General features: G+C 41.1%; 1 protein-coding gene across 7 annotated transcripts in view; it reads left to right on the top strand.

Moving 5' to 3' along the window:
• The window catches only part of LOC102399119 (dihydrodiol dehydrogenase 3), a 35,351-nt gene that overhangs the window by 9,551 nt on the left and 5,274 nt on the right, over positions 1-20,526 (top strand). For 3 of the 7 annotated variants that reach the window (XM_006078310.4, XM_044927949.2, XM_025264094.3), the window contains exons 9-10: positions 5,420-5,502; positions 7,588-7,774. In XM_006078310.4, coding sequence (XP_006078372.3) covers positions 5,420-5,502; positions 7,588-7,630 — 126 coding nt within the window. In that variant the 3' untranslated portion in view covers positions 7,631-7,774. Of the gene's footprint in view, positions 1-5,419; positions 5,503-7,587; positions 7,775-11,716; positions 12,795-15,791; positions 15,960-16,231; positions 16,349-17,784; positions 17,900-18,275; positions 18,399-20,251; positions 20,385-20,526 lie in introns of those variants that run through there. The other 4 variants (XM_044927951.2, XR_006544558.2, XM_044927948.2 and 1 more) reach the window with 4 other exon arrangements.

Here is a 20,526-nt window from a genome sequence, read left to right as displayed (position 1 = left end):
TCACTTTCACTTTTCACTTTCATGCATTGGAGAAGGAAATGGCAGCCCACTCCAGTGTTCTTGCCTGGAGAATCCCAGGGACGGGGGAGCCTGGTGGGCTGCCATCTATGGGGTTGCACAGAGTTGGACACGACTGAAGTGACTTAGCATAGCATAGCATAGCATAATATTCCATTGTGTATATGTACCACAGCTTTCTTATCCATTCGTCTGCTGATGGACATCTAGGTTGCTTCTAGGTCCTAGCTATTGTAAACAGTGCTGCAGTGAACATTGGGATACACATGTCTATTTCAATCCTCGTTTCCTCAGTGTGTATGCTCAGCAGTGGGATTGCTGGGTCATATGGCAGTTGTATTTCTGTTTTTTTTTTAAAGAATCTCCACACTGTTCTCCATAGTGGCTGTACTAGTTTGCATTCCCACCAACAGTGTATGAGGATTCCCTTTTCTCCACACCTTCTCCAGCCTTTGTTGTTTGTAGACTTTTTGATAGCAGCCATTCTGACTGTCATGAAATGGTACCTCATTGTGGTTTTGATTTGCATTTCTCTGATAATGAGTGATGTAAAGCATCATTCCATGTGTTTGTTAGCCATCTGTCTGTCTTTGGAGAAATGTATGTTTAGTTCTTTGGCCCATTTTTTGATTGGGTAGTTTATTTTTCTGGAATTGAGCTGCATGAGCTGGGTTATATTTTTGAGATTAATTCTTTGGCAGTTGCTTCATTTGCTATTATTTTCTCCCTTTCTGAAGGCTGTCTTTTCATCTTGCTTATAGTTTCCTTCCTTGTTCAAAGGCTTTTAATTTTAATTAGGTCCCATTTGTTTATTTTTGCTTTTATTTCCATTACTCTGGGAGGTGGGTCATAGAGGATCCTGCTGTGATGTATGTCGGAGAGGATTTTGCCTATGTTTTCTGCTAGGATTTTTATAGTTTCTAGTCTTAACGTTTAGATCTTTAATCCATTTTGAGTATACTTTTGTGTATGGTGTTAGAAAGTGTTTTAGTTTCATTCTTTTACAAGTGGTTGACCAGTTTTCCCAGCACCACTTGTTAAAGAGATCGTCTTTTCTCCATTGTATATTCTTGCCTCCTTTGTCAAAGATAAGGTGTCCATATGTGCGTGGATTTATCTCTGGGCTTTCTATTTTGTTCCATTGATCTATATTTCTGTCTTTGTGCCAGTACCATATTGTTAATGACTGTAGCTTTGTAGTAGAGCCTGAAGTCAGGCAGGTTGATTCCTCCAGTTCCATTCTTCTTTCTCAAGATTGCTTTGGCTATTTGAGGTTTTTTGTATTTCCATACAAATTGTGAAATTATTTGTTCTAGCTCTGTGAAGAATACTGTTGGTAGCTTGATAGGCATTGCATTGAATCTATAGATTGCTTTGGGTAGTATAATAATTTTCACTATATTGATTCTTATGATCCATGAACATGGTATATTTCTACATCTATTTGTGTCTTCTTTGATTTATTTCATCAGTGTTTTAGAGTTTTCTATATATAGGTCTTTTGTTTCTTTCAGTTCAGTTCAGTTTAGTCACTCAGTCATGTTCGACTCTTTGTGACCCCATGAATTGCAACACGCCAGGCCTCCCTGTCCGTCACCAACTCCCTGAGTTCACTCAAACTCACGTCCATCGAGTTAGTGATGCTATCCAGCCATCTCATCCTCTGTCATCCCCTTCTCCTCCTGCCCCCAATCCCTCCCAGCATCAGGGTCTTTTCCAGTGAGTCAACTCTTTGCATGAGGTGGCCAAAGTACTGGAGTTTCAGCTTCAGTATAATTCCCTCCAAAGAAATCCCAGGGCTGATCTCCTTCAGAATGGACTGGTTGGATCTCCTTGCAGTCTAAGGGACTCTCAAGAGTCTTCTCCAACACCACAGTTCAAAAGAATCAATTCTTTGGCGCTCAGCTTTCTTCACAGTCCAACTCTCATATCCATACATGACTACTGGAAAAACCATAGCCTTGACTAGACAGACCTTTGTTGGCAAAGTAATGTCTCTGCTTTTGAATATGTTATCTAGGTTGGTCATAACTTTACTTCCAAGGAGTAAGGGTCTTTCAATTTTATGGCTGCAATTTGTTTCTTTAGGTAGATTTATTTCTAAGTATTTTATTTTTTTCATCGCAATGGTGAATGGAATGGTTTCCTTAATTTCTTTCTGTTTTCTCATTTTTTAGTGTATAGGAATGCAAGGGATTTATGTGTGTTAATTTTATATCCTTCAGCTTTACTATATTCATTGATTAGCGCTAGTAATTTTGGATTTATTTTGTATTTCCATGAATCCTGTAAGGTTTCACTTCACACATTTAATCTCCTTGAGTTTCTGCTGTTGCAAAGTTTCTGTTCTAGACTGTGCCTATTATTACTAAGCTGTCTGTGTTTTGATTTCTATGTAGGAGACCATTACTGTACCCTTAGCATAGCTCTACAGGAAGTTTTCCCCAGTTTCAGGATTTAATGCAGAGATCACTTCTGCATCTCTTGATTCTGTGATTTGACAATTAACAATGTTTGACAATCCACAGTGTTAGGCAGCATGAATCTAATCTGTTGTCCTCTAGGCTTGGCTTTTTTGTGCATTTGCAGTTCAGTGCTTTACCAGGTGGATGTGACTCTTCTGTGAGGAGCCTGCATGCTTCTCTGTATATTTTTTCATATATATTTGGCTAGAAAAGGAGTGGAAAATTCTGAAAGAGATGGGAATACCAGACCACAGGACCTGCCTCTTGAGAAATTTGTATGCAGGTCAGGAAGCAACAGTTAGAACTGGACGTGGAACAACAGACTGGTTCCAAATAGGAAAAGGAGTACGTCAAGGCTGTATATTGTCACCTGCTTATTTAACTTATATGCAGAGTACATCATGAGAAACCCTGGGCTGGAAGAAGCACAAGCTGGAATCAAGATTGCTGGGAGAAATATCAATAACCTCAGATATGCAGATGACACCACCCTTATGGCAGAAAGTGATGAGGAACTAAAAAGCCTCTTGATGAAAGTGAAAGAGGAGAGTCAAAAGGTTGGCTTAAAGCTCAGCATTCAGAAAATGAAGATCATGGCATCTGGTCCCATCACTTCATGGGAAATAGATGGGGAAACAGTGGAAACAGTGTCAGACTTTATTTTTTTGGGCTCCAAAATCACTGCAGATAGTGACTGCAGCCATGAAATTAAAAGACGCTTACTCCTTGGAAGAAAAGTATGACCAACCTAGATAGCATATTGAAAAGCAGAGACATTACTTTGCCAAGAAAGGTCCGACTAGTGTCAAGGCTATGGTTTTTCCAGTGGTCGTGTATAGATGTGAGAGTTGGACTGTGAAGAAAGCTGAGCACCGAAGAATTGATGCTTTTAAACTGTGGTGTTGGAGAAGACTCTTGAGAGTCCCTTGGACTGCAAGGTGATCCAACCAGTCCATGCTAAAGAAGATTAGCCCTGGGATTTCTTTGGAAGGAATGATGCTAAAGCTAAAACTCCAGTACTTTGGCCACCTCATGTGAAAAGTTGACTTACTGGAAAAAACTCTGATGCTGGGAGGGATTGGGGGCAGGAGGAGAAGGGGACGACAGAGGATGAGATGGCTGGATGGCATCACTGACTCGATGGACATGAGTTTGAGTGAACTCAGGGACTTGGTGATGGACAGGGAGGCCTGGTGTGCTGCAATTCATGGGGTCACAAAGAGTCGGACACGACTGAGTGACTGAACTGAACTGAACTGAACTGAGACTGTGACAACTATCTTAGCAGAGCCCTATGATCCCAAGCCAGTCCATCAGTTCAGTTTCTGAACTAACAGCTAGTTCAGTTCTCCTGCCTTCAATCTTTCCCAGCATCAGGGTCTTTCCCAATGAGTCAGGTCTTTGCATCAGGTGGCCAAAGTATTGGAATTTTAGCTTCTGCATCATTCCTTACAAAGAATTTTCAGGAATGATTTCCTTTACAATTGACTGGTTTTTATCTCCTTGCAGTCCAAGGGACTCTCGAGTCTTTTCCAACACCACAGTTCAAAAGCATTAATTCTTCAGCCCTCAGCTTTCTTTATAGTCCAACTCTCACATCCATACATGACTACTGGAAAAACCATAGTTTTGACTAGATGGACCTTTGTCAGAAAAGTGATGTCTCTGCTTTTTAATATGCTGTCTAGGTTGTCATAGCTTTTCTTCACACTTTTCCAAGGAGCAAGTGTCTTTTAATTTCCCAATTATGATCCCAAGCTAGGGAGTAGGAAAAAATCCTTTTCATATCTAAACTCAGAACTAACTCACCATTTCTTCTGGCAAATTTTACTACCCAATGCAAGTTATGGGTCAGACCAAGTCAAGAGTCAATTATATGGTCCCCTGAAAAATTGTTTTTGTTTTTGCATTCAAGTTTGAGTATGAAATACACCTGGAACTGATTTTCTAATATGATATAAAATGATTACATATATATATGTATATATACATATGTATGTATACATATATACATATATATAGTATTTAAATGGAAATCTAAGTGTCCACATTTTCCACAGATTTTCACTGCCAACTCTGTCATATATCAAATGTTCATAAATACATTTCTGGCCTCTCCCTTATATTTAACTCTTCAGGTTTCTGTACTGTGTTAGAAAAGTATAAAATAAGTTTGCTTCTCAGAGTGGTATATTCTTCTTCATTAAGGCTATCTTCACTGGTCTTGACTAGCTATTTCTTATTTCAAACTTAGTGTGACTTTACTGAATTCCACAAAATAATACGTGTTTAAGCCATTGGTTCATGTTGCACTGAAACACTACATCACTTTGGAGAAAATGAATTTCTTGATAAAATTGAGCTTTCTGTTTCAAAATTATGATATGAATTTTTAATTATTTAGGTGTTCTGTAATGTCTAAAACACTTTTCATAACTTTCTCCACAAAGGCATATACATAAAGTGTTTTAGATTCAATTATAGGTAATGAGTATGTTTGATATCAGATTCTTGAATAGGCTTTCATGGAGGAGCCTCCTTCTGACACTGCTTCAGCTGAATGCTGTCACCCTTAGGGCATGTTGGGGAGAGTTAATCAGTCTAATGTTAGCTCAGGTTCAGTATTGAGTCAGGAGTGTCCAACGACCGTGCTTGGTAAAAGAAGATTTTAATTTGTTTGTTTTTTTCAAGTGATTCACTTAGAAAGATAAGGGACTGATGCACTGTAACATTTGTGAGATGGACAGAGAAGAAGAAGGTGTGGAAAGGAGAGGTGAGAACTCAGCAAATGCTCCCAGGCTTGTTCACCTGGAAGCTGAAGACAGGCATGGCTTCCCTGTCCCCTCTTCTTGTTTCCATCCAGTAGGAAAGTCCTCCAGTCCCGAGGGGGACGCCAGTTCTTGGGGGAGTTAACGTGGTTCTTTCCTTTCTTCCAGGTGTTTGACTTTGAACTGAGTCCAGAAGACATGAAAGCAATTGATGGCCTCAACAGAAATAGAAGATACTATGAATTTTTACCGTAAGTGACTTGCAGATGTCTCACACATATGTTATTTTCTGTAGCAGGCAGTTCAGTAGGTGAACTAAGCTTTTTAAAGCTCAGTTCTTGGAAGACAGTCCTGATTTCCAGCATAGGAGTAAACCAGGGGCTTCCTGAAGACCTCACACCAGAGGTTTCCTCTAGGGCTTCATCTCAGACCAACCAAAATGTGATTGGAGCCCAGAACAGCACATCAATAAAATCCCAAGTTCACATCATGTGAATTCACTCCTTTGTGCCCTTGATCCCTGTGCTGGTGTACCTCCTCTCAGGGCTGAGAGACTCAGGAAACAGAGGGCACAGTGTCTGCAGCCCAGTATTCATTCAGGGACTTGTGAACATGTTTCATCTTTAATTCTTTTTACATCAGGGGAAAATAATTATATTAATAATAACTATATAATAATGAATCCATCATGCATTACATTCTTGTTTTGTTGTTTTTGTTTAATCTCTAAGTCCTGTATGACTCTACCATCCCATGCACTATAGCCTAATAGGCTTCTCTGTTTTGGGGATTTCCCAGGCAATAACACTGGAGTGGATTGTCATTTCCTTCTCCAATGGATCTTGTGACCCTAGAGATTGAACCCAGGTCTCCTGCTTGGCAGGTGGATCAGTAACCACTGAGCCACCTGGGAAGAAGGCATTCATAATACACCTAACAAAATTATAAAATGTATTGTTTTATTTTTTTGTGAAGGATGGTCCCATGAAATCCAATGTGCATCTGTGCTATGAAGTCACAGGGGGCCTGCTTCCACTGTGTCCCCTAAGTGTCTGGTGGATATTCTCCCTAATGGGCATTTTTTCTCCAAAACATCATCCATTTCTTTCAAATTGGTCTCTTCATTGGCCTTTTTTCCCTGTTATAACTCCCACATCCCCATCCTTGTTATCTCACAAAGCTGAATTACCAGTAGATCATGAGCTTAACTGACACTCCAGTGAGTGACTGCTGTGTCCTTAGCAGGACACACCCAGGTAAGATCATCTGGGTCTTCTGCTTTCTTGAGTAAAGACTCACACCTGTGTTGTATTTGTTCATCAGTGATCCATCCACTGTGGAGTCCCTACCTCCTGTACTTTGACTTAGTCACTAACATGGGATTCCAGCTGCCTAATTACTGCAGGAGGATGTCAAGACTGAAGAGACAGATGACTGATCAAACAGAGAGAAGTTGAAAGGGAGTTTAGAGAGAAGGAAATACAAATTATTGGTAAAATGAAGATTTTGTTTCCAATGAAGGATCTCAAAACTCTCCCTATTGCTTGTAAAGCTGTATCATGCTTCTGAGAAAAGCCATGATAAAAGAAAAAATGTGGAAGGTTATTTTTCTGTACTTAGGGGCTCTTAAGTATAATTCTATGTTCTTCTTCATTAGGCTGTGAATGCCTAGACTTACTCATCTTTGTGGGCTCGGGTCAACAGCACAGCTCCTGGCACTTGGAATCGCTTGGAGTGCACTTTTTAATGAATTAAAAAGGACAAATTCAGAAAGAAAAGTAAAAAGATGGAAAAAAAAAAAAAAGGAAAACAGCAGTAATACTAATTGCTGGGTAACAAATGTTTTAATACATTATTAATGAAGAAAGGAATAATCCCACTTTGAGCTGTGTGATTATTCAGGTGCTTGTGGTAGCTCTCCAATAGATGAAAGTTCCAGGCACTCTGCATTTTTGCAGTGCTCATTTGCTTATCCATGGATGTATGAAAAAGGGCAGCTAATTTGTTCACTGTGCACTTTTTCATCATCTAGGGGCAGAAATTTCACCTGTGTCTGAAATGATTGCTACAGTTACTGCCTGATCTTGTGGTCTCATATAAATTGTAACAAGTCAAACTACCTGTCACTGTGGAGTGAATATCATATGTGGATGTTGGGACTGGACGTGCAGGTGCCGTGTGCACATGGAGCAGACATCTATATGTGTGCTTGTCGGGGGAGAATGAGGGATGTGTTTGTAGATTTAGAATTTTAGCCCATTCTGACTGCATCATAGAGTAATGCTCTATGACAACATGACTGATTTAATAAATGAATCTTCCTCCTTATCTTTCAGTGGTGTTGGTCACCCTGAGTATCCATTCTCTGAAGAATATTGACTCTTAACTCTCACTGAGATTCTTCGAGAATTTTGCGTCTAGGATGGTGAAGACTTTTGTACTTGGTGGAGGTACTTAGATGAAGTGTCTGAACTTTTGAAATCTTGCCTTTCCTTTTTAAAAAATAAAAAGTTCATGAAACAATAAAGACTTCACATAAGAACTCTTGTTTCTGATCATTAAAATAATACCTCCAAATTATAAAAAATTTGGAAAATAGAAGGGACCAGATAGAAAACAAAGATCAGTTGTGTTTACCCATTTAAAAATACTTACCTTTGGTATATTTACCTTGTGATTTTCCTAGACAAATATGTGCATTTGTTTACTTACAAAGACAAACTTTAATCTACAGGTTGTATACTTCTTTTGAAACTTAGCATACGTATCTCGGTAAGCTAAAAGAATGATTTAAAAAAACCAGTTGTTGTATTTTGCTTCCTGTAAAGCAGCACATTTTACTTATTTATGTAATTTCTTAATTGTCTGCCCATGCTTAGCATTTTGCTGAATCCTTACGTATTTTGAGTTTGTTCACTGGTCATTCAGCAAAACTTCATTGATTATTCTTTAGAAAGACATTGTTTCATCAACAAATGTCAATAAGTGAAATAAATTCTTGAGCTTTTGGTCTCGTGGAGAATGAGACTGTGAATGGTATCAGGAGAATTTAGCTGTTAGAAATGGGTATGTGTCTGTTGAGATAGTTCTGCATAACATCTTGCATTTCTGTATGTCTATTAGGCAGAGACATCAATACCCTTCATCCCACACAACTTTTCATTTCTACAAAACAGCCTTGAAGATAGAGACAGTGGTTCCTGCATTTCTCTGGAACAGAAAACACTTATTCCAGGAAGGAAGAGTGTTTATGGGATATTTAAGGACCAGCAGGTTGGCTGATGTGGGTGGAGTTTAGTGAGGTGGGGAGACAGGAACTGAAGACAAGTCAGAGAGCCGGTGGGACAGGGGGTCCTTGTCACGTAGGCTTTTAAAGGACTTTACTGTGAGGGAAATGGAGAAGGATATTTCCAGAACACTGCTCTTCAGGCCCCTCTCTGATAGCTGATGGCCACCCTGGCCTGTCCACACGTCCTGCCTGTCTGAGCCAGCTCTGTACACCACACTGCCCACTTTGTCCAGCATGGCCGGCCCTTGCCCTGAGGGGTGGGTAAACTAGATCCAGAGGCACTGAGGGGGTGTCTGTGGGCTGGGGAGCACACAGGCTGCTCAGTAAACTAACCAAGTCCTGGACAATGTCCAGCTGCCTCCTTACCCTGTTCCAGGAGTGGGAGCGGGTGCGTGTCTCAGGAGAGGAGTCAGGTTCCCAGGCCTCCTGTGGTCCCCCTGGGTTCACAGCAGCTGCAGGGCTGCGACCTCCCGCGGTCATCCCAGGGCTGCAATGCCCAGTGTGTGGTGAGCATGGGTCTCTCCAGGGAGGACCTCCGAGCACCTGTTCCTCCTCCTCATCTGGGGCACTCCTATGGGCTCAGTCCTGATCTGACGGCTTCTTTTCCCTTCCCAGCCAGCTCCGTGGGGACGGTTCTATCCAGCCTTGGTGTGGAGGGGGCTTTCTGCTGGTGTCGTGTGTTTTCAGGAGATGGGACTCCCTAATGTGGTCCTGGGGGAGCTGAGCTCAGTGTCCTTTTGCCCACCTGGAGCTCCTCCCCAAGACAGTGTGTGATACTTGCTGTGCGCTAAGTGTGGCTCCTGTGATTGTTCAGGAAGAGTTGTTGCCGATTTCTTTTCTTCCTTTCATGGATCAGGCTTCCCAGGTAGGGCAGTGGTAAAGAATCTGCCTGACAGTGCAGGAGATACAGGTTGCATCCCTGATTCAGGAAGATCTACTGGAAAAGGAAATGGCAGCCCACTCCAGTATTCTTGAGAATACCATGGACAGAGAAACCTGTGGGGTCCATGGGGTCACAATAGAGGGGTCTTGACTTAGTGACTAAACAGTAACAAAAACAGTTTCATGACTCAGGTTTTTCTCTCTTTTTTCCTCTCTGTCTCTTTTTTTAGCTTTCTTGTTTCACCTTTCTTTATTGTATGCCTTTTCTCTCTCTCCCTCTGTGTATTCATGACTGGGTACTTGGACAAGCACAGCACACCCACTGTTTGCAGATTCATACCACATCCTGATTGTCCTTCACTAGCTGACGTGGCATGTGCCTGGTCCTGGGGTCAGCCCAACAGGAAACAAAGGGAAACTCAGTTCATTTCTGAGTCAACAACTTACCTGGCCCTGAGTGGCTTTCTGATTCTGGGAAATATATAATTGTTTTTGAATGCCTTACTATCCCCCAAATCCACACTCCAGTTCTATCAGGATTTTACATGGTTTTGTGTATGTCTCCACCCTTATTGCCTGGCCCTGGACCCATATATATCTAGTCCTTCTGCAGCTGTAATGAGCCAGTCCAGCTGCTCTTCAGTTCAAGCTCAGAGTTAAGTGAAATGGATACCAGTTCCAGGCAAGCTCCAAGTAGGGGAGAATATTGCATATAAGGATTTCTGCGATGAGTCTGCTTTGAGGGAGGCAGCAGGGTGCTGAGCCACTGCCCTTTACAGATCAAGATGGCTCTGCTCAAGTCAGGGGAGAGGTGAGTGTGAATAAAAACATACGGAAATGTCCTTCCAGTCTTTTGGATCTTCCCTAGTTGCGTGTTCACTTTGTTGCCGTAGATGTCTTTTTGACTCTTTCCCAGAACTCCTACTACATTTTTCAGCTGTTTTCTCTTTGCATACGTTCCTTTCCAAGGGAGACTTCACTCGTCCTAGATCACTATTTTGCTGACATCACTTTATGTGTTCAATTGAATTTTCCATCACAACATCCACTTGTACCAGTGCATCATGATTTCCCTTACTCTTCCCAAATTTGTTGCAATTTCAGTTGCTTATAGGTTTTTCTTTTATGAATAATATTTAGCACAATAACAAACTGTGTAAAATATGTATTCCATTCAGTTTAGTCTCTCAGTCCTGTCTGGCTCTTTGCGACCCCATGAATCACAGCACGCCAGGCCTCCCTGTCCATCACCAACTCCCAGAGTTCACTCAAACTCATGTCCATCGAGTTGGTGATGCCATCCAGCCATCTCATCCTCTGTTGTCCCCTTCTCCTCCTGCCCCCAATCCCTCCCAGCATCAGGGTCTTTTCCAGTGAGTCAACTCTTTGCATGAGGTGGCCAAAGTATTGGAGTTTCAGCTTTAGCATCAGTCCTACCAATGAACACCCAGGACTGATCTCCTTTAGCATGGACTGGTTGGATCACCTTGCAGTCCAAGGGACTCTCAAGAGTCTTCTCCAACACCACAGTTCAAAAGCATCAATTCTTCAGTGCTCAGCTTTCTTCACAGTCCAACTCTCACATCCATACATGACCACTGGAAAAACCATAGCCTTGACTAGACGGACCTTTATTGGCAAAGTAATATCTCTACTTTTTAATATGCTATCTAGGTTGGTCATAACTTTCCTTCCAAGGAGTAAGGGTCTTTTAATTTCATGGCTGCAATCACCATCTGCAGTGATTTTGGAGTCCCCAAAAATAAAGTCTGACACTGTTTCCACTGTTTCCCCATCTATTTCCCATGAAATGATGGGACCAGATGCCATGATCTTCATTTTCTGAATGCTGAGCTTTAAGCCAACTTTTTCAGTTTCCTCTTTCACTTTCATCAAGAGGCTTTTTAGTTCCTCTTCACTTTCTGCCATAAGGGTGGTGTCATCTGCATATCTGAGGTTATTGATATTTCTCCCAGCAATCTTGATTCCAGCTTGTGCTTCTTCCAGCCTAGTGTTTCTCATGATGTACTCTGCATATAAGTTAAATAAGCAGGGTGACAATATACAGCCTTGACGTACTCCTTTTCCTATTTGGAACCAGTCTGTTTTTTCCATGTCCAATTCTAACTGTTGCTTCCTGACGTGCACATAGGTTTCTCAAGAAGCAGGTCAGGTGGTCTGGTATTCCCATCTCTTTCAGAATTTTCCACAGTTTATTGTGATCCACACAGTCAAAGGCTTTGGCATTGTCAATAAAGCAGAAATAGATATTTTTCTGCAACTCTCTTGCCTTTTTGATGATCCAGTGGATGTTGCCAGTTTGATCTCTGGTCCCTCTGTCTTTTCTAAAACCAGCTTGAACATCTGGAAGTTCACAGATCACATACTGTTGAAGCCTTTGTTACATTATAAAAGTGCTCTAAAAAGTTATGTAACTTAGTACATGGTATAAATACTCAAGAGCCTATTTGAACCTGCACACAGTATCCACAAATTGTTTGATTAACACCAATAAACACTTTGCCAAAATATCTGGTTTTGGTATCCTTTTCAGAATTTCACCCTAATCAGGTCTGTAAGGGCTTCTCAGGTGGCCCAGTAGTAAGAATTCGGCTGCTAATATAAGTGACACAAGAAAGTTGGGTTCGATCCCTGGATCAGGAAGATACTGTGGTGTAGGAAATGGCAACCGACTCCAGTATTCTAGCCCGATAATTCCATGAACTGTGGAGCCTGGCGGGGTACAGTCCATGGGGTTGTAAGAGTCGGACATGACTTACTGACTATACCTCTACCACCACAGGTGTGTAAAGCAAAATAATTTTGCTGCTGGAAAATTTAAAAAGGCAAATTTGGTTTGTTTTACATTTTTATTCTTTCTTAAGAGATTACATTTTAGAAAATACTTATTAATCATCACTTCTTAATTGTGTGATTAGTGTGCCTTTCTGTACTATGAAATAGTTGTTTCAATTGATGTTTGATCAAAAGTGGGCTTTATAATTAGAAATGTGAAATGACTGGTATGTGGAGGTTTCTGTGTAACATTTGGTCAATAATTGGCATGTTTCATCATTATATAACTGAAGTTATTCTGATAAAAAAAAAAAACTACCAATGTAACTGGCTTCATTTTTCTTCTTACCCTATGGGCAATTGTTTAATCCTCTCCTCCTCCAATGTATCTGTTAACATTGGACAGTCAGCTGGGGTGTTAACTTCCTGTTATTTATAACCTATGGAGGCAGAATAAAAGATCAGTCTTCTTATTCAGAGGTGAAACAGGCAATGGATCCCAAAGGCCAGAGAGTGAAGCTTAATGACAGCCACTTCATTCCTGTCCTGGGATTTGGCACCGCTGTACCTCCAGAGGTATAAGTACTGGTATGGGCTTGAGATATAAATAGTAGTGGATGTAACATGAGTGGAAGGGACTTGGGTTGTCAGGCACTGAGCTCCTGGCTAGCTCCTCTAGCCACTATCCAGGCTAGAATCATGTCCTGTCAAAGGGGAGAGAGCATCCAGTCTTCACTCTGCATCAGGGTCTGAGGCTGTGCTCACTCGCAGATTACTTTGGGCTCCCCCCCAGTTTCTGTTTCTTTCTCAGCTTTGCAGAAGAGGTGAGTCTTGGCTGTCAAGATCACTGGCTGTCTGCTTTGTTTTGAGGGCGATTGCAACAGCCGGGTTTCTCTATGTATTTCATTAGTTCCAGAACTCTTACGTCCTTCAAAAAAAGGTGTGACCCAGAGAAGTATTTGAGGTGGAAGGTCTTAAGGATGAGGTGAATAGGAACTAATGGGAGAGAATTGCTTTTCTACCGTGGGGTGCCTGGTAGGTGCCAGGCAAGACACTCTAGCTCTGTTTTGCCTTGTACTTCGGTTGCTCCTTGGAAACTTCTAATGGAAAAGATAGTGTCATTTGAGGGGATAAGCTACCATCTTACAGGCCAGGTTGTGTAATGCATCCTTGCGTGTTGTAGTGTCTTTTTATTAAAGTGTAGTTTTCAGTGCTTGGACAGAAAAGGGACTAGCGGACAAGTCTCTAGACCTGAAGCTGGAAAGTTTGCTGTCCATCTTGTCTTTAGAGAATGTAGTTGTGACAAGTTCTGATCCTGAAACTTTGCATCTCACTTTTTTCATTTGGAAAACAGAAGGAAATATTCAGAGGCATTTTGGAAAGAGAAGACAGGACTTTGTAGTGCAAAGTATGGTGAGGGGAGTAATGTGTCAAGGCTAGTACTGAAGCTCACTGGTCCATTTGTCAGTGCATCCCTGAATGCCCAAGTGTTCAAGAAAGACCAGGACTGAACCCAACAGAGGGTGGTTACAACAATTATCTACCTCCTTGAAATAGGAAAGATTCTGACACATGAAAAAGAAATGGAATATTATTTAGCCTTTAAAACAAAGTTAATACTGCCACACAGGTTGAAACCACACAGGTGTATTGGGAGAAGTTTAGCTAAGTGAAGTAAGCCAGAAATAAAAAGACAAATACTACATGATGTCTTTGTGGAAAGTGAAAGTGAATTCGCTCAGTTGAAAGGTTGTTGTTGAATCACGCGAATACACCGGGATTCTTGGCCCCCGGAGGAGAAGAATTCAATCCGGGGCCAGAGACGAGGCTTGATCGCTCAGAGCTTTTGTGTAATAAAGTTTTATTAAAGTATAAAGGAGATAGAGAAAGCTTCTGACATAGGCATCAGAAGGGGGCAGAAAGAGTACCCCCCTGCTAGTCTTCAGCTGGATGTTATATAGTCACTATCAGTCTGTTAATGAAAGAAAGGAATGTCTTAAAATTCAGAATAGCACCAGGCCCCTCGCCCATAAGATGCATTTTGGGATAATCTTGGGCCATAAAATAATTAACTTGAATCTTAAAGAAGGGCAAACCACCATACAAATAGTTTCATTTACATAGATTAGGGGAACAATATCTGAGTATAACATACTGGTTTGTCAAGTAGGTTTTGGGCCCAGAGGCGGAACCGACTTGGAGACCGAGTTTGGGGTAAAGGCGTAGTACATTAGCATAGCTTAAGACAAACATTTCCATAAGAAAAAGGCATTGGTTATCTCTAGGCTCAAGAATAGCTAACTTCAGGTGAAACCAGGTGTCATTATGGCAACACAGTATTTTAAGAGAAACCTCTCTTTAAATTTGTATAGAGAAGGAAAAAAATATTGCTAGTTTGTTTCCTCCTGCTGCTTAAGAAAGATAAAAATGTCTGACACTTGCAGGCTATTTCCTCCATTTGGAGACCCCTGGCCTTCCTGCCTGTTACCCTCTCACAGTCGTGTCCGACTCTTTGCTACCCCATGGATTGTAGACTACCAGGCTCCTCTGTCCATGGGATTTTCCAGGCAAGAACACTGGAGTGGGTTGCCATTTCCTTCTCCAGGAGATCTTCTTGACCCAGGGATCAGACCTGGTTCTCTCTTATTGTAAACAGATGCTTTACCATCTGAGCCACCAATGAAGTCTCTTTGTAGGTGGAATCAAAAATAGTGGAACTTATACAAACATAGAGTAGAGAAATGAAGACCAGAAGCTGGAGACAAATCTGCAAAAAATGGAAAGATGTTTGTCAACAATGTAGACCTTCAGTGATAAGATGAATAAGTTGGTGACCTGATGCAAGCACCATGACTATAGTTATGAATAATGGGTTATACCCTGAGATTTTGTAGACACTAGATTTTAAGTTTTCTTACAAACCCCCTAAAGTAAGGTAAGTGAAATGAGGGATCTGCTACCTAGCTTGATTTCAGTGATCATCAACAATGGATCCTTATATAAGAATATCACTTTGTACATCTTGAATAGATACAGCTTATATTGGGTATATTCCACATATCTTCACTGGTAGACAGTGGTCTTAGACGCTTTCACCTTGCTCCTTGATGCTTTTTGTTATTATTGTTGTTCAGTCACTAAGTCATGTCTGACTCGTTGTGATCCTATGGATTGCAGCAGGCCAGGCTCCCTGTCTCTCACTATCTCCTGTAGTTTAATGTCTTTATCATATACCTTACACCTTTGTTGATTTTGCTTCAAGTATCTTATAGTATAAATCTTATTCATTACTACAACTTTATGCTAGGTCCTTTAGGTCCACTGAACCTGGAGGTGGGTTTAGAGTCCTCTGATGCCTGTGATCGACCATAGATCATTAGGGATGTACGGGTTACTGGGTGTGTATTTCAAATCTGACCAGGAATGTTCAGGGAAACTGTCCAGGGTTCAGCACCACACATACAGATCTAATCAAAGACATGAAGAAAAGTTGATTCTTTGGAAGATCAAAGCTTGTGCTAGCAATCTCTTAATCATGTGGATGTTAAAATTCTGCCTTTGTTGCTTATGTAGGTTCCTAAGAGAGAAGCTCTGGAAGTCACTAGATTTGCTATAGAGGTTGGGTTCTGCCATATTGACTCTGCTCATGTGTACAAAAATGAAGAGCAAGTTGGCCAGGCCATTCGAAGCAAGATTGCAGATGACACTGTGAAGAGAGAAGACATATTCTACACTTCAAAGGTGTTGTGTGTTGTGTGTGTGAATATGTGGGCTTGTGAGTGTGCCCTGGTGACTAATATATAATAGGATCATTTGTTTGGTGAAGAGTTGATTGGTGAACTATGTTTCTTGGTATATTCTTAAGGTATTAGAAATCCTTGGTGTTCAGTGGTTAAGAGTTGGCACATTACCATCATTGGTCAAGAAAGTAATATCCCACAAGTCACATAGTAAAACCAAAAGAAACTTTCCTAATTATTATTAATAAAATTTCTATTCTTTAATATTTTCAGCTTTGGTGCACTTTCCATCAACCAGAGTTGGTCAGACCAGCCTTGGAAAAGTCACTGAAAAATCTTCAACTGGACTATGTCGATCTCTATATTATTCATTTTCCACTGGCTGTGAAGGTTAGAAATATGTGTGATCACATCAATGTTATATCTTGTGTTAGAATGTGTGTCAACTTGCACGGATGGTTGAATTAAGATTTTTATTAGTAGATTGAAGGGATGATTACGCTAGAGTAGAATCCCCCAAATAATCCTTTGTGGTCATCTATTTACTGAGTTTCTTTGAATCTGTTACATGCCTCTGAGACAAAGGAGTTAATAATCTGAGAGTCTCTGCTTGAAAAACTTGAGGAAGTAGAAATAGGTGAGTTCTGCACACAGTCCTGGTTGTGACTCCTGAGTGTCTGGGGATTTCATGAACCAAGAGTTTGGTGAAGCCGTGGTGAGCATGACACGGCTTTACATTGAACATGATGATTTTATCTTGTCTTTCATCCTTTTAAGTTGAGCAGATTTGGTGGTGCTCCCTCTTGGGTGAGTCTAAACCTTGTACCTTTATAGGGAATTAGGAGATATTGTCTACAGTCCTGCCCAACTTTACAATGAGATTTGTAGACTGCACTTAGTCATTAAGAATGTTTTACTTAGAAGTCAAATAGGGGCACTGTATCAACCAAGAGGGGTGGGATTTGGAGGGAGATGGGAAGGAGGTTCAAAAGGGAGGAGATATATGTTTACCTATGGCTGATTCATGTTGAGGTTTGACAGAAAACAACAAAATTCTGTAAAGCAATGATCCTTCAATAAAAAAAGAAATTAAAAAGAAAGAATGGTTTACTTAGAACTCTTGATTTCAAGTTACAGAAATCAACTCAAACCATTTAATGCAAAATAGCTAAGTGGACTATGTAGACTGCTAGTCTCAGAGTGAGAAATTTGAGGATTTGCAGGACTCTTCATAAATGTCTCCTTTTTCTATCCCTTGTCATGGCATTACTATATTTTTACTGAACATTTTCCATTGGTGGCAAATATGATTTTGGGGGCATTTCAAGGCTCAGGGTCATGAATATTTGAGAGCATGTCTGGATCTTCCACACTCCATGCCAATCTAATGAGAGTCTTGCTGGTTCACATGCCTGCTCTAGGGCATCTGATACTCGAAGGGAAAAGGAAATCTGATTATCTAGCCCAAGTGTAGCTTGCAATTTTTATTCTGGAAATTATGGCATGGAACTTACTGCCATTCTCAGACCAAAGACATTTCAAGAGAGGCAAGTACAGGAAACAGACAAAATTCACAGAAGTCACTGGAAGTCCCTATTTTTTAGGACATAGAAAAATTGTATTTTTTGTAACATATAATAAGTGTAACACAATAGAATAAGCCTTCCTCCTATAGAAGTTGCTTACAACTCCATACATATATCACCTTGCAAATGTAGTAAGTTGTAAACCTGCCTCATGGAGATTTAATTCCTGGTGCCTTGCAGCTTGGCTAAATGTGGAGAAATTATTTTATCACATCTCCAATATTTCTGCTTCTGTTCCAGCCAGGGGATGAATTATTTCCAAAAGATGAAAATGGAAAACTGATATTTGACTCGGTGGATCTCTGTCACACATGGGAGGTGACTCCAAGGAGGAGAGAACTGGCGGAGAAGCCAGGTAAGGGGGAACCTCCTTCATTTCTTCCACCTGTGAGAATGGGCTGTGGACCATGAGACTCAGCAGTTCATGAATCTAAGGGCTGGGATGCTGGGGTTGTGGGGAGGAAACCATTGCTGAAATGTTTACATAGAGGAACGAAATGGAAAATTTTGGACAATGAAGACAATGCATTTTTCCTTCCATGTGATATGTCTTCTTTGTTTTTTTATGGAGGAAATGGCAATTCTTCAACTTATGTGTTGACTTTCTTCCGTTTTTTCCTCTTGATACTCAATGCTAGTTCTTGAACGTGACCGTGTTTATTGATTTTTTCAGCATTTATTCTTGTTCTATTGCCCATTCCAAGTGACTGTTCACCACCCCTCCCTCCCAGGCCCTGGAGAAGTGTAAGGATGCAGGGCTGACCAAGTCCATTGGGGTGTCCAACTTCAACCACAAGCAGCTGCAGAAGATCCTGAACAAGCCGGGGCTCAAGTATAAGCCCGTCTGCAACCAGGTGAGCAACTCAGCTCCTCTCCCTCCTGCTCTTCAGACCCTCCTTCTTGCACTAGAGCCAGACGTCTGTCTTTCCTCCCCTCCTGTTCATCCGACCTTTGTGGACAGAGGACTCTAGAGAACAGAATCTCTATCTGGATGGTGTGAATAGAACCCAAGATAGTATCTCTATGTAGTCTGGATGGAAAAGGTGTGGAGGGCATCCTGCTGAATTGTAGGTAGAACCTAGAACTAGAGGTAGGAGGTGTTTCCCTGAGATTAAAGGATGACAAGATTGAATGGGAAAGTGCCCTGAAATGAACTGTGTATAGGAAGGAAGCCATGAAAACATAGAATGAGAAGTAAATTAATAAAGTAACAAATCAGCTGAGATGGGTGGTAAGGGTTTGTGTTGGGTTCTGATGGCTGAATCCTTAGTCTTGTTGTCTCAGAGGGAGCACAGAACAGAAACATGTGCTGGAGATGATGAAAGTCATCCAGTTTAGAGGGTGAAGTTAAAGGTTCGTGATGATGCTAACGGAAGATAAAACATTTACCCGGGAATATCTACTCAAATATAGAGTACACCTTTTGATTACTCAGTCTTGGACTGGTTCTTCCATCCATGGTCTGTGAAAAAATTAACTGTATAAGCACACTTTTCTCTATTTCTCTCTAGATGTTGATATTTCCAGTTTACATTTAATGTTGCGATCTTTCTTTTCAGTTCAGTTCAGTGGCTCAGTCATGTCCAGCTCTTTGCGATCCCATGAACCACAGCATGCCAGGCCTCCCTGTCCTTCACTCACTCCTGGAGTCCACCCAAACCCATGTCCATTGAGTTGGTGATGCCATCCAACCATCTCATCCTCTGTCGTCCCCTTCTCCTCCTGCCCTCAATCTTTCCCAGGATCAGAGTCTTTTCAAACGAGTCAGCTCTTTGCATCAGGTGGCCAAAGAATTGGAGCTTCACCTTCAGCATCAGTCCTACCAAAGAACATCCAGGACTGATCTCCTTTAGAATGGACTGGTTGGATCTCCTTGCAGTCCAGGGGACTCTCAAGAGTCTTCTCCAACAACACAGTTCAAAAGCATCAATTCTTCAGTGCTCAGCTTTCTTTATAGCCCAACTCTCACATCCATACGTGACCACTGGAATAACCATAGCCTTGACTAGACGGATGTTTGTTGACAAAATAATGTCTCTGTTTTTTAATATGCTGTCTAGGTTGGTCATAACTTTCCTTCTAAGGAATAAGTGTCTTTTAATTTCATGGCTGCAATCACCATCTGCAGTGATTTTGGAGCCCCCAAAAATAAAGTCTGACACTGTTTCCACTGTTTCCCCATCTATTTGCCATGAAGTGATGGGACCAGATGCCATGATCTTTGTTTTCTAAATGTTGAGCTTTAAGCCAACTTTTTCACTCTCCACTTTCACTTTCATCAAGAGGCTCTTTAGTTCCTCTTCACTTTCTTCCATAAGGCTGGTATCATCTGCATATCTGAGGTTATTGATATTTCTCCCGGCAATCTTGATTCCAGCTTGTGCTTCCTCCAGCCCAGCGTTTCTCATGATGTACTCTGCATATAAGTTAAATAAGCAGGGTGACAATATACAGCCTTGATGTACTCCTTTTCCTAATTTTCCTATTTGGAGCCAGTGTGTTGTTCCATGTCCAATTCTAACTGTTGCTTCCTGACGTGCACATAGGTTTCTCAAGAGGCAGGTCAGGTGGTCTGGTACTCCCATTGCTTTCAGAATTTTCCACAGTTTATCTCTCCTTTAGGCACTTAAAACTTTTAATCTTTATCTGTCATATTAATATTACCTTTTCAAATAATCTGACACTCTTCTCTGTTGACATTCTACAGGTGGAATGTCACCCTTATCTCAACCAGAGCAAACTGTTGGATTTCTGCAAGTCACATGATATTGTTCTTGTAACCTATGGTGCTCTGGGATCCCAACGAGTACAAGAATGGTATTGAATCCTGTTGAAGACAAGTGAGAGTTTCCCTAAAATTCAATTTTTGATGAGATATTTTAAAATACACTACTCAGATAACTCTCATAAGCAGAGGGGAGAGAGGGGACAGATGGAATATTTTCTTCTCTTTTAACTTCCCATTACCCAGACATTTTTCAT

The sequence above is a fragment of the Bubalus bubalis genome, chromosome 14 (genome assembly GCF_019923935.1).
Source record: "Bubalus bubalis isolate 160015118507 breed Murrah chromosome 14, NDDB_SH_1, whole genome shotgun sequence".
In the NCBI taxonomy this organism is placed as follows: Eukaryota; Metazoa; Chordata; class Mammalia; order Artiodactyla; family Bovidae; genus Bubalus; species Bubalus bubalis.
Note: the sequence above shows the minus strand (reverse complement) of the source record. Positions and strands in the feature narration are given on the sequence as shown.